This window comes from Bos taurus, chromosome 4 (assembly GCF_002263795.3).
Source record: "Bos taurus isolate L1 Dominette 01449 registration number 42190680 breed Hereford chromosome 4, ARS-UCD2.0, whole genome shotgun sequence".
NCBI lineage: Eukaryota > Metazoa > Chordata > Mammalia > Artiodactyla > Bovidae > Bos > Bos taurus.
Window position 1 is genome coordinate 94,037,860 of NC_037331.1, and position 13,899 is coordinate 94,051,758.

Genomic DNA, 13,899 nt, shown 5'->3' on the forward strand with positions numbered 1-13,899 from the left:
AAGAACTAAGGAGCCTCATGATGAAAGTGAAAGTGGAGAGTGAAAAAGTTGGTTTAAAGCTCAACATTCAGAAAACTAAGATCATGGCATCTGGTCCCATCACTTCATGGCAAATAGATGGGGAAACAGTGGAAACAGTGGCTGACTTTATTTTTGGGGGCTCCAAAATCACTGTAGATGGTGATTGAAGCCATGAAATTAAAAGACGCTTACTCCTTGGAAGGAAGTTATGACCATCTTAGCATATTGAAAAGCAGAGACATTAATTTGCCAACAGAAGTCCGTCTAGTTAAGACTATGGGTTTTTCCAGTGGTCATGTGTGGATGTGAGATTTGGACTATAAAGAAAGCTGAGCACAGAAGAATTGATGCTTTTGAACTGTGGTGTTGGAGAAGACTCTTGAGAGTCCCTTGGACTGCAAGGAGATCCAACCAGTCCATCCTAAAGGAGATCAGTCCTGGGTGTTAATCGAAAGGATTGATGTTGAAGCTGAAACTCCAATACTTTGGCCACCTGATGCAAAGGGCAGACTCATTTGAAAAGAGCCTGATGCTGGGAAAGATTGAGGGCAGGAGGAGAAGGGATGAGAGGATGAGATGGTTGGATGGCATCACTGACTCAATGGACATGGGTTTGGGTGGACTCCGGGAGTTGGTGATGGACGGGGAGGCCTGGCGTGCTGCGGTTCATGGGGTCACAAAGAGTCAGATGTGACTGAGCGACTGAACTAAACTGAACTGACCCTGTATTTAGAGCAAAGTTCTGGGTTTCCTGCTAGTTACCTGAATTTAGAGCAAAGTTCTGGGTTTCCTGCTAGTTACTCTGTATTTAGAGAAAAGTTCTGTGTTTCCTGCTGTGTTTGTCGTGATTCTTATGGCTCACTCTCATTATTTGGGATCTTCTTGCCTGAAAATGGGCATTTATCAAAACTTGGTCCTAAATGATTACTTTTTATTAATTACACATGTCTTGGCTAAAAGAGGCTCACACCCTAAATAAACCCATGGACTGTGTAGGGACGGAATGCATGCAGCTCTTTAAGAGCACACAGAGGTTTCAGTGGAAAAACTCTGTTGCAGCCATTTGTCCATGAAGAGTTAGGGGAAACAGAGGAGGACAAGTCAGGAATAATAGCAGTGGCAGGAACAGAGCTTGGGAGCTTGCTGTTAGACTTTCTGAGGCCAGTGAGGATGGAAGGGAAACATTTAGAGGGTAAAATCAAAAGGCTTTTTTCATTTATTAGGAGTGGAGAGTTTCCCACTGATGGTCACTGAATGGTGCCATTAACTGAGGGAGATAGCCAGGAAGGTGAAGGAGGGATGGATTATTGAGATTGAGATAATGGTGGTGTTTTTCAGGTGGTGATGTCCTGTAAGTGTTGGGCTATGTGGCTCTGGGATTCTGCAGAGAGACTTAGAGGTAGTTGACATAGATAGGGTAGTTGGAACAGGAAAATAAGGAGACCATTTGAAGTAGGAAAAGCCCTGGGCGGAGGATGGGAAGGAGATGTTAGGCAGTGGAAGGGGTTTGCAATGAAGGAGGGCAACAGGGGGCTTCCCTGATAGCTCGGTAGGTAAAGAATCTGCCTGCGATGCAGGAGACATGGGTTTGATCCCTGGGTTCGGAAGATACCCTGGAGAAGGAAATGGCAACCCAGTCCAGAACTGAAAAAGCTGGCGTAAAACTCAGCATTCAGAAAACTAAGATCATGGCATCCGGTCCCATCAGTTCAGTTCAGTCGCTCAGTCGTGTCTGACTCTTTGTGACCCCATGAATCACAGGATGCCAGGCCTCCCTGTCCATCACCAACTCCCAGAGTTCACTCAAACTCACGTCCATCGAGTCAGTGATGCCATCCAGCCATCTCATCCTCTGTCGTCTCCTTCTCCTCCTGCCCCCAATCCCTCCCAGCATCAAAGTCTTTTCCAGTGAGTCCACTCTTCACATGAGGTGGCCAAAGTACTGGAGTTTCAGCTTTAGCATCATTCCCTCCAAAGAACACCCAGGGCTGATCTCCTTTAGAATGGACTGGTTGGATCTCCTTGCAGTCCAAGGGACTCTCAGGAGTCTTCTCCAACACCACAGTTCAAAAGCATCAATTCTTCGGCGCTCAGCTTTCTGCACAGTCCAACTCACATCCATACATGACCACTGGAAAAACCATAGCCTTGACTAGACAGAGTTCTGTTGGCAAAGTAATGTCTCTGCTTTTCAATATGCTATCTAGGTTGGTCATAACTTTTCTTCCAAGGAGTAAGCATCTTTTAATTTAATGGCTGCAGTCACCACCTGGTCCCATCACTTCATGTCAAATAGATAGGGAAACAATGGAAACAATGACAGACTTTATTTTCTTGGGCCCCAAAATCACTGCAGATGGTGACTGCAGCCATGAAATTAAAAGTTGTTTGCTCCTTAGAAGAAAGGAGTTCCCTGGTGGCTCAGACGGTAAAACGTCTGTCTACAATGCCGGAGACTTGGGTTCAGTCCCTGGGTTGGGAAGATCCCCTGGAGAAGGAAATGGCAATCCACTCCAGTACTATTGCCTGGAAAATCCCATGGACAGAGGAGCCTGGTAGGCTACAGTCCACGGGGTCACAAAGAGTCAGACACGACTGAGCGACTTCACTTTCACTTTCACTTTCCTTAGAAGAAAAGCTATGACCAACCTAGAGAGCATATTAAAAAGCAGAGACGCTACTTTGCCAACAAAAGTTCATCTAGTCTAAGCTATGGTTTTTCCTGTAGTCATGTATGGATGTGAGAGTTGGACCATAAAGAAAGCTGAGCACCGAAGAATTGATGCTTTTTTTAAAAAATATAAATTTATTTATTTTAATTGGAGGTTAATTACTTTACAATATTGTATTGGTTTTGTCATACATCAACATGAATCTGCCACAGGTTTACATGTGTTCCCCATCCTGAACCCCCCTCTCTCCACCCTCCCCGTACCATCCCTCTGGGTTGTCCCAGTGCACCAGCCCCAAGCATCCAGTATCATGCATTGAACCTGGACTGGCGATTCGTTTCATATATGATGTTATACATGTTTCAATGCCATTCTCCCAAATCATCCCACCCTCTCCCTCCCCAACAGAGTCCAAAAGACTGTTCTATACATCTGTGTCTCTTTTGCTGTCTCGCATACAGGGTTACTGTTACCAGCTTTCTAAATTCCATATATATGTGTTAGTATATTGTGTTGGTGTTTTTCTTTCTGGCTTACTTCACTCCGTATAATAGGCTCCAGTTTCATCCACCTCATTAGAACTGATTCAAATGTATTCTTTTTAATGGCTGAGTAATACTCCATTGTGTATATGTACCACAACTTTCTTATCCATTCATCTGCTGATGGACATCTAGGTTGCTTCCATGTCCTGGCTATTATAAACAGTGCTGCGATGAACATTGGGGTACATGTGTCTCTTTCAATTCTGGTTTCCTTGGTGTGTATGCCCAGCAGTGGGATAGAATTGATGCTTTTGAACCGTGGTGTTGGAGAAGACTCTTGAGAGTCCCTTGGACTGCAAGGAGATCAAACCAGTCAATCCTAAAGGAAATCAATCCTGAATATTCATTGGAAGGACTGATGCTGAGCCTGAAACTCCAAAACTTTGGCCACCTGATGTGAAGAACTGACTCATTGGAAAAGACCCTGATGCTGGGAAAGGTTGAGGGCAGGAGGAGAAGGGGACAGCAGAGGATGAAATGGTTGGATGACATCACCAACTTGATGGACATGAGTTTGAGCAATCTCTGGAAGTTGGTGATGGACAGGGAAGCCTGGTGTGCTACATTCCATGGGGTTGCAAAGAGTCAGACATGACTGAGTGAATTGAAGTGAATTAGCTTCCTGATGGAGCTAATCCAGATACCTCTGATCCGTAATATGGTCCCTTGGTGGAATCTTGGTCATTTGTTGATGATTATAATCACAACTGATATTTATTGAATGCCTATTCTATGTACATGATCTCAGCTCCTTTACTTAATCTTTCTGAGATTTCCTCAGAGGAAATCAGTTTTCCTCATCTGTAAAATGGGGATAATACTAATGTCTACCTTGTGACATGGTAAGGATTAAACAAACCAATTTAGCATAATGTTTAACACATTTAATAAGCACTCAACAAGTGGTAGACTCATAACCATTATATTATCCTATTTAATTCTCACTGCCCTGCGAAATAAGTTGTATTACTATACTTTTTTGACAGAAGAAGCATTTGGAACTCAGATTGAGTGATTGCCTTAGATCACTTACGATAATCAGCTGATGACGCAGAATCAGGATTGAATCTGAAGCCAGGGTTTGGTGCACTGTGGAGCTCTTAGTGGGATTATCTGTGTCATGTGGCCACATGAAAGGGGTAAGTAATTTTGGTACCCAGGAAGATAGGTCAAATAAGCAACTATTTGGTAATTGTTAATAACCAGGTGCTACTACACCTTCTGTGGGTGAAGGCAAAGACTCAAGAAATAAGAGTTCATAGTGTTAATTCCCAGTATTAACCACTAGTTCTACTTTCCCCTGGTATAACCTGTCTGGTCTTCACCTTTGCCCAGCCTCATTCTTAGGGACTAGGTGACTTCCTCCATCTCTTCCCCAGCCATCTCCTGTTTGACCTCTACCAGCCCTCCATGGAAGGGGCCTCAGCATTGGCCCATTGCTCAGCCTTTCTGAGTCACGATTGCCAGAAGTCTTTGTAGGCTATTGCTTCCTTCCTTTATCATATGTCACATACCAGTGTCCACATATTACACAGGTGCACATTCTTGATTTTACCCACGCATATAGGTGCTGGGCACGTTATTTTATATCAGAACAAAGCCTGTTCAGTCCTTATACCGAAAGTCCCCTAAGGGTAGGGGCTAAATGTCTTCCTCTATTTTTTTTTAATGTTTTATTTTGTTTTTGGTAATACCATGCAGCTTATGGAATTTTAGTTTCCTGACCAGGGATTGAACCTGCACTCTAGGCAGTGAAAACATAGTCCTGACCAGTGAACTCCCAGGGAATTCCGTCTCTTCCTTTGTGATTCCTCCTTTCCCACCAGAGGAAAAAATATTCGTACCTAGAACCCAACTAAAGAAGGAAGTGGCACAGCCTCCCTAAGATGTAGAAGATACCAATGAGGAGAGCAGGCAGGATTTCAAATGGGTGGGTAAAGCCAGAAGCTCCTAAGAACACCAAAGGAAGGCTAAGTATAGTCTCTATTTGAATAACACCCTTTTTTCTTTTCAAATTAATCTTGTTTTTTTTTCATAAGCATGGCCCTCTATAAGTTATCCCTGTTCTCAAGGTTCATGCACATAGGGGCTGGACTTATTTTTGATAATGAAGGAATTTCATATAAAGGTTGCATAGCTGTGAGAGGCCAGTGGGAATAGTATAACCAGAATTTATTCTCATTTACTCTTCAGACCAAGCCAGTGGAGAAAGTACTGACTGGTCCTATGACTCTGGCATCAAATACTCATTTGCCTTTGAACTGAAAGACAGGCAGGTTGATATGGCTTCCTCTTGCCAGCCAATCAGATCTTTAGTTCAGTTAGTCAATTCAGTCACTCAGTCGTGTTCAAATCTTTGCAACCCATGGACTGCAGCATCCCAGGCTTCCCTGTCCATCACAAACTCCTGGAGCTTGCTCAAACTCATGTCCATCGAGTCAGTGATGCCATCCAACCATATCATCGTTTGTCATCCCCTTCTCCTCCTGCCGTCAATCTTTCCCAGCTTCAGGGTCTTTTCCAGTGAGTCAGTTCTTCACATCAGGTGGTCAAAGTATGGCTCCTCTGTCCGTGGGATTCTCTAGGCAAGAATACTGGAGTGGATTGCCATGCTGTTCTCCAGGGATCTTCTCTTATCTCCTGCAATGGCAGGCAGGTTCTTTACCACTGTTCCACCTGGGAAGCCCAATCAGATCTTAGCCACAAGCAAAAGAGACCTGGCTTGGCTTGAAGACAATCATGGAGCCTGTGTGAGACTGCCCTCATTAGGACTCTGGGGACTAAATACCATTAAAACCTCTCTGATTGGAAGTAAAATTGGGTTATGATTATTCCTTTTTCTAATCCTGATATAGGAACATTTTATCATTGATTTATGTTGCCCTGAAACACAGCAAACTGATATTTTAAAAACCTTTATCTTTTAAAATCCCATTTAAAGCAAATGCTACCAACATCCTTTAAAAATTAAAAGAATTTGTGGTGAAATATACATATCATAAAATGATTTTAACCATTTTGAGTGTGCAGCTCATGTGCATTCACAGTGTTGTACAATAATCACCATCATAGATCTCCAGAAATTTTCCATCATCCCAAACTGAAACTCTGTACCCATTAAGCAACAACTTCCTGTTTTTTTTTTCTCCAGCCTGTGGTAATTCTATTCTATTTCTGTCTTTATGAATTTACCTATTCTAGGTACCACGTATAAATGGAATCATATGGTACTTGTCCTCTCATGACTGGCTTATTTCACTTAGCATAATGTTTTTGAGATTCACCAATGTTGTGGTATATGTCAGCTCCTTCATCTTAATAGAGTAACATTTTAGAGCTAGAAAGAGACTTCTGAGTTTATTAATTCAATAAATACTAGTTAAGCAACTAGACTGTGCCGAGTATCCTGCTAGGTGCTGCATACTCTGGGTCCATTGTTGACTTTCGCATTTCTGTTTCTGATACACTGCAAGATAAAAGCTAGTGATGGCAAACCAATGACATTCCTCCCTCCAGGCTGCTCCATCAACCTGAGTCTCCGATTCCATATCATTTCTCTTTAGACATTGACTTCCTTTAGAGATTTGGATTTTCTTCATGTTAATGGCTTTCCTTGGGAGATACAGGTGGGAAGTGAATTTCACCTTGCCTGGCATTCTGAGTGCTTGATTACTTAGTTCAGATTTCTTACAGATTAAGGTCTCAGCTTCTCAGGCTGAACTCGATCTTGGTGAAGTAGAGCCCAGCTTTTTTGACAGATCAAGGTGGGCCTAGGCGTTCATTTTCAGTGTTGGAAGGACAAGAGAGCCTCAATAGAGGCTCCCCAGCTCCACAACTCCTGACCAACTCTTCTTGACCAGACCATAGACAGACTTCCCTGAGCTCTCTTTTCTACTAGCTTTATCATTGGACCCTAAGTCAGTCTTAGCAAAGAATACTGATAAGTCATCCCTCAGTCCTTGATATCTGATTAGGTTCCTTATTCTCTACCATTGATGTCTAAATCTGTAGCCTGCCTTTTGCACAAATCCTGTTAGGCCAGTTAAGCAAAAATTCTCCCTATACTTTATGTCTCCTCTTAGCAATTTTCCATCCACTGACCTCCTTGCTCTGCTATATTTAATAGATTTGAAGTTGAACACAGTTAATCTGTCCTGTTGCATGACCTCTATTGCAATAACCATTTTTTTTTTTTTTTTCCTTTTTAGCCACACTGCACAACACGTGGGATCTTAGTTCCCCAACCAGGGCTCTAACCTGTGCGCCTTGTGTTGGAAGCATGGAGTCTTAACCACTGGACCACCAGGGAAGTCTTGTTGCAATAATCTTGAATGAAGTCTCTCTTACAGTTGTAACAAATGTCAGAATAACATTTCTTTAGCACTCCCAACCGTGACCCTTGGTTGAATCCACTCCCCTTGAGAAAATACAGAAAGAATGTGGATGGGGGACAGTAGAATGGGGGAGGCTTGTGCGATCTGGGGCACCTTGGGCGGATTGAAAGGCTCCAGAGTCCTTAAGAAGTGGTGGAGATCATGAGTGTCTTCCACTTATTCTTCTGTGACTTGGTAGAAAGGACACCAGACTCGGAACCTAGTAAATGTAAGAAAGTCTTATTAATAATGCTATTAAGCCTTATCTTTTTAGATTCCAAGGAAAACTGATAATTTATTAAGACTAACACATTTCTCCTATACCGTGTACCTCATATATTTTTGCCTTTTTAGTGGAGTCAGAAAAATTAAGTGTTAGATTCAAAACAGAAGCCACAAACTTTCCATCATGATCTACTCTCACCAGAGAAGGGCTTGTCAAGTGTGTGAAGTGTGTGATCTTGGAGTTGACTTGGGGTTTCTTTGACAGTCTTTATTTTTATTCTAGAGCTAACACAATTTCAGGTTTATAATCTGGCCTCTTCTGTCAGTGTAAGTTCTATCCAGCCCTGTGGGACTTCCCTATTTACTCAAAAAACAATCCTTAAAACCAAGTGTTAAGCAATACAGAACCCTTATCACAGACTTTTCCAGCCTGAGGAGCAGATTTCTGACTTTGTAGGTCAAGAGGCTTGGCCTTTATCACTCAAAAGGAATGCAAGAGGCATCAAAGACCCACCTGATGTACTGTCAAGAGTTGCAAGGGTGCTTAGGAATCATATTAACATTTTTGAGGACATGAGTCTGCCTCAGACTCCTTATAACTACAGCTTGACTCAACCACTCTATGACTGGCATCCTTGGAACATGAAGTGGATACTGTTCTTTGGGGCCCTTATTGGGTCTGGCATCTGTGACCGAGAAACATTTTCTGGGTAAGTTCCTTTTGGACTTATTACTTAGTTCAGAGATACAGGCACCAAATAGATTTGGACATGAATGGCTGATTGTACCTCAGGTGGTATGGTGCTGAGAGGGAAGACCTGGATTCCTGTCCCAGCTCTGCTCTTGTATCTTGGACCAATTACTTCTTTCTCAGGCTCAGTTTTAGCTGTCGTGTCAAAACTAGGTGGTCTTTGGTCCCTCCCCAGCCCCATAATTCCCGCCAGTTCTTTCTTCCAGGTTCTTATTCCTAAGGTCAGTTTTAGGCATCTCCTACTTTCTTACTCCTGTGTGAACTACTAGGACTTACCAGTTGTTTCTAATTTCTGCTATGTTTTGTTGTTGTTTATTCGCTGAGTTGTGTCTAACTTTTACAACCCTATGAACTGTAGCTCACCAGGCTCCTCTGTCTGTGGGATTTCCCAGGCAAGAGTACTGGAGTGGGTTGCTATTTCCTTCTCCAGGGATCTTTCTGACCTAGGGATTGAACACGAGGCTCCTACATTGGCAGGTGGATTCTTTACCGCTGAACCACCAGGGAAGCCCAGTTTATGCCATACTTAGAGGAAAACCTGGGTCACAGGCTTCTTGGCTTCACCTTCCTGTTAACAGTTAAGTTTGGCAGACCCTTCTTGGTAGCATCTAGCATATGGAGATTTGATGGGTCTTGCTTAGCCTTAGCTGTGAAAGGCAACAGTACACCTGTTCATTCTGTATGTGCGCGTGCACAGGCACATGTGCTCCACGTGGAATGCCTTTTGGTTTACAAAGGAGAGGACATTGGGAGGTAGGAGAGATGAAAGGATGCTGTGGTACCCTACTGGAAGATTGAATTCTAATAACTCATTACTGCATAATGCTTTGCCATTTGCAAAGAGCTGTCACGTACATTATCTTTTGGATCACACAATTCTGCCAGGCAGGGGTGTTATTTTCCTCAATTTAAACATGAAAAAAATTCAGCCTTAGAAAGATTAAGAAACCTGCCCAAGGCTACTCAGCTGGTAAGCAGGGGAGTTGGAACTCTGAATGCAAAACCCAAGTGCAGTCCATGGGGTCACAAAAAGTCAGACATGACTGAGCAACTGAACAACAATCTCCAGAAAGAATCCTATATCTAACTGATTTGTCTATATCTGTTAGTTAACTCTCCATTATACTATCTGGCTAAAGGGACTTTGAGATTGTTTATTGAAGTAATTACTCATGTGTGATTGAGTAATTTTTATGGTGATGACTTCCGTTCACACCTGGTCTCTACTGCCAAATAGCTCAGAGCGCTTAGGCATAACAGGTGGTAAGGGAAGGAGATTTCTCCACAGGCAGCTCAGCAGTAAGTGTGTAATAACTACATTTGCTGCTATGTGGGCTGACGCATAAAGCTCTCAGGCTCCTGCTGCATCTATTCACGTGGCTGAAAAAAAAACTTTTATTTCTCAAGATACAGATTTCTCATATAATGCAGTGGACACCTGGGTTGATACTGCTTGGCTGGGCTCTGGAGTGCTTACCATAGGAGCTTACACAGAAAGTGCTGTGTGCCTGAGCAAATTGCAGACAGTTTTAATCAATAGTGTCATCAGTTCAGTTCAGTTCAGTCGCTCAGTTGTGTCTGACTCTTTGCGACCCCATGAACCCCAGCACGCCAGTCCTCCCTGTCCATCACCAACTCCCAGAGTTCACTCAAACTCACGTCCATTGAGTCAGTGATGCCATCTAGCCATCTCATCCTCTGTCATCCCCTTTTCCTCCTGCCCCTAATCCCTTCCAGCATCAGAGTCTTTTCCAATGAGTCAACTCTTCACATGAGGTGGCCAAAGTACTGGAGTTTCAGCTTTAGCATCATTCCTTCCAAAGAAATCCCAGGGCTGATCTCCTTTAGAATGGACTGGTTGGATCTCCTTGCAGTCCAAGGGACTCTCAAGAGTCTTCTCCAACACCACAGTTCAAAAGCATCAATTCTTCGTTACTCAGCTTTCTTCACAGTCCAACTCTCACACCCATACATGAGCACTGGAAAAACCATAGCCTTAACTAGACGGACCTTTGTTGACAAAGTAATGTCTCTGTTTTTGAATATGCTATCTAGGTTGGTCGTAACTTTCCTTCCAAGGAGTAAGCGTCTTTTCATTTCATGGCTGCAGTCACCATCTGCAGTGATTTTGGAGCCCCCCAAAATAAAGTCTGACACCGTTTCCACTGTTTTCCCATCTATTTCCCATGAAGTGATGGGACCAGATGCCATGATCTTTGTTTTCTGAATGTTGAGCTTTAAGCCACCTTTTCCCTCTCCTCTTTCACTTTCATCAAGAGGCTTTTTAGTTCCTCTTCACTTTCTGCCATAAGGGTGGTATTATCTGCATATCTGAGGTTATCGATTTTCTCCCAGCAATCTTGATTCCAGATTGTGCTTCTTCCAGCCCAGTGTTTCTCATGATGTACTACTCTGCATATAAGTTAAACAAGCAGGGTGACAGTATACAGCCTTAACGTACTCCTTTTCCTGTTTGGAACCAGTCTGTTGTTCCATGTCCAGTTCTAACTGTCGCCTCCTGACCTGCATATAGGTTTCTCAAATCTTTCTCGCCTTATAGTAGGGAAACCAGCAAAGGTGGAGGAATTCTTCCTGAGGTCCATAAACATAGCCTAGACACCCAACTTGGTGAACATCTAGAGCCAGGGGAAGTTGATTTCTGAGCATTCGAGTGATTGGATAGCCGGGAAGCAGGTTGGGTTGTAGGGGCAACAGTGCCAATGGAGATGGAGGCGATGGTTTCATCCCCCCACCAGCCCCAGTCTCTGCTCCTTCCACCTAACTCACCCACCTCCCCAGTCTCTCTCATTCTGCTGGTGTCTTCTCTCCTGGGCTCCACTCATCTTAAGGATAGGATGGTGGCCAGGATGCCTAAAGGTGTACAGCAGGCAGAGAACAGGAAATAGTTGCAGAACTTGTAGCATTGGCAGTAACTGGTAGGCATTTAAGAGTTCCATGAAATCATCTCAGATGTGGTGGCTTCTAAGACTGGCTGGGGATGCAAGTAAGAAAGGCGCAAAGAACGTGCTGCTTGGCCACCCACATGGTGAAAGGGGGAGGGATAGAAGCTCAGAACCAAGGTGACTACTGACTGTCCAGCACATGGGATGAGTGTGAAAATGCTGAGAGTGGATCACTGACCATTGTGTTGGCAGCAGCTGCCAGTCCGGGTATTGGAGAGCACCAGAGTTAAGAAGAGCTGTAGGAACACTTACCTGTGTGGAGTAGGAAGGGTAAACATGGCAACCTGCAAACCCCAGCATGTCCCCTTCCCCAGGCCAATTTTCCATCTTCAGAAAGAGCTTAAATCTTTGAAAAGATTTCCAGATGGTGGAGATAGGTTATGTTCCACCACCCACACTCTCAGGGTGCATTTTCCAAATAGAGACAAAGCTAGTGAGGGCAAGAGAAAGGCTGCCCTTCACCTGGCACCCACTTACGTTTTTTCTGCTTCTAGGTATGGATGAACTTACGTTCATGAGAATAATGTTAGATCCTCCCTGCCTCCTGCCAGTTTTTAGTGCCATCTGAAGATTGTCCTTAACATTGTCTTTTCTGGTTGAGGAAAACCTTATGGGTGATGAAGGTTGATCCTAAAGCCTGGGTGAGAGATTGGCTAGGCAGATAAAGAAAAGGGCTGGATATCCAGGCAGAGGAAACAACATGTGCAAAGGCATAGGAGGGCAAAACGTATGGTGAATTTGGGATTTGAGTGAAGCTGGAGCCAAGAATGTGTAGGAGGGAGAGACGGAGGAGAGACATGTGGGGAAAGACTCTATTCTGTACCAGCTTTTCCGCCCTGCCTGTCTGCATGTTACAGATGTGTCTTTATCCTTTGGAGCAAGGCTAATTAGGATGTAATGAAATGAGCTGTGAGTTTAATCATCATCAGGGCCAATTAGATTCCCTGTACTCCCTTGTGGACTGTGCCCAGGAGTATGAAAGTTCTGCTGTGAAGTTACCACTTTGGGAGAATTAAAGCACATGTTGTGGATGAATGTGTAACATGGTTTTAATATTCTTAAGAGCCCATCCTATTCCTTCTCCTTCCTTGTTCTCTTTGTGATACTCTAGTCAATGCTGTATTTTACCAATGCCTCATTTTGCTAACAGAGATGCCAGTGCACAGGCACTTTTCAGAACACCCATTTTAAAAATTTTATTTATTTTTGATTGGAGGATAACTGCTTTACAATATTGTATTGGTTTCTGTCATACATCAACATGAATCAGCCATAGATATAATATGTCCCCTCCCTCTGAACCTCCCTCCCATTCCACCCCGCCTCCTCCCCATCCCACCCCTCTAGGTTATCACACAGTCCCGGTTGAACTCCCTGTGTCAAACAACAAACTCCCACTGGCTGTCTGTTTTCCGTTTGGTAATGTATGTTTCCATGCTGCCCTCTCCATTCATCCTACCTCCCCTTCTCCCACTGTGTCCACAAGTCTGTTCTATGTCTGTGTCTCCACTGCTGCCCTGCAAATAGGCAGAACACCCATTTTTAAGATGCCCCTTTTTCTGGAGTATTGAGGACAGGTTGTGACAGAGCATGAGTTCTACAGATAGGTCCTGGTACTCAGCTAGGAGGAAGGGTTTCCCTTTTGTCTTAAACCTGTTACTTTTGCAAGGCTGCTTGCCTGTATCAGGGAAATGGTGGTTTGATTCCCCATCTTCCCAGGGCTGCAGTCCAATATGTAGCAAGTCTGTCAGGTTCGGGCTGATACCTGCCAGCCAGTGGCTTCTCCACTGTGGGCTCAGAGACTCCCATGGGATGCATTTGGCTGCCCACCTCCCAGGACCCTGTGGAGACCAGATGAGCAGGGGGAAAGTGAGGCTTCAGCAATGGCGTTCCCTTCAAATCTGCTGCCTGCAACGGAAGCAACTCTGCAGCGGACCTTACCTCCCTAGAGGCTAGACCAGACCCTTTGGAGACCCCCCAGAAGCTCCCAGAACAAAGTTAAGCTCTGAGAGTTCATCCGGATTAGACCGGTTTTCTGATGAGGAGATGCTGATCTGCCACGTGAGGCTGCACGTTTAGCTCCCTGTGACAGAACCATTTTCTCTGTCAACAGGTCCTTCAGCCCACAGCCGTCTCCAGCAGCTCTTCCCGCATTCATTTGTGTCAAAGGGATGACGCATGTGACAGTGTTGAGTGCCGATTCATTCGGGCCGTCACCTAGCAACGGCCTAATGGCTCCCCTGGCTCTCTGAGCCGGCTGAGAGCACAAAGGCAGCTTTTCAGGCTTGGCCTTCTCCCACCCACACACAGGACTTCGGGGGCCTCTACCCCTGCTGCTGCCGCGGGAGC

General features: G+C 44.3%; 1 protein-coding gene across 1 annotated transcript in view; it reads left to right on the plus strand.

Annotated features, from left to right (window-relative positions):
- CPA4 (carboxypeptidase A4) overlaps positions 1 to 13,899 on the plus strand; it is a 45,036-nt gene that overhangs the window by 12,809 nt on the left and 18,328 nt on the right. The window contains exons 4-5 of the mRNA XM_024991158.2: positions 4,225 to 4,377; positions 7,447 to 8,546. Coding sequence (XP_024846926.1) covers positions 8,410 to 8,546 — 137 coding nt within the window. The 5' untranslated portion in view covers positions 4,225 to 4,377; positions 7,447 to 8,409. The remainder of the gene's footprint in view (positions 1 to 4,224; positions 4,378 to 7,446; positions 8,547 to 13,899) is intronic.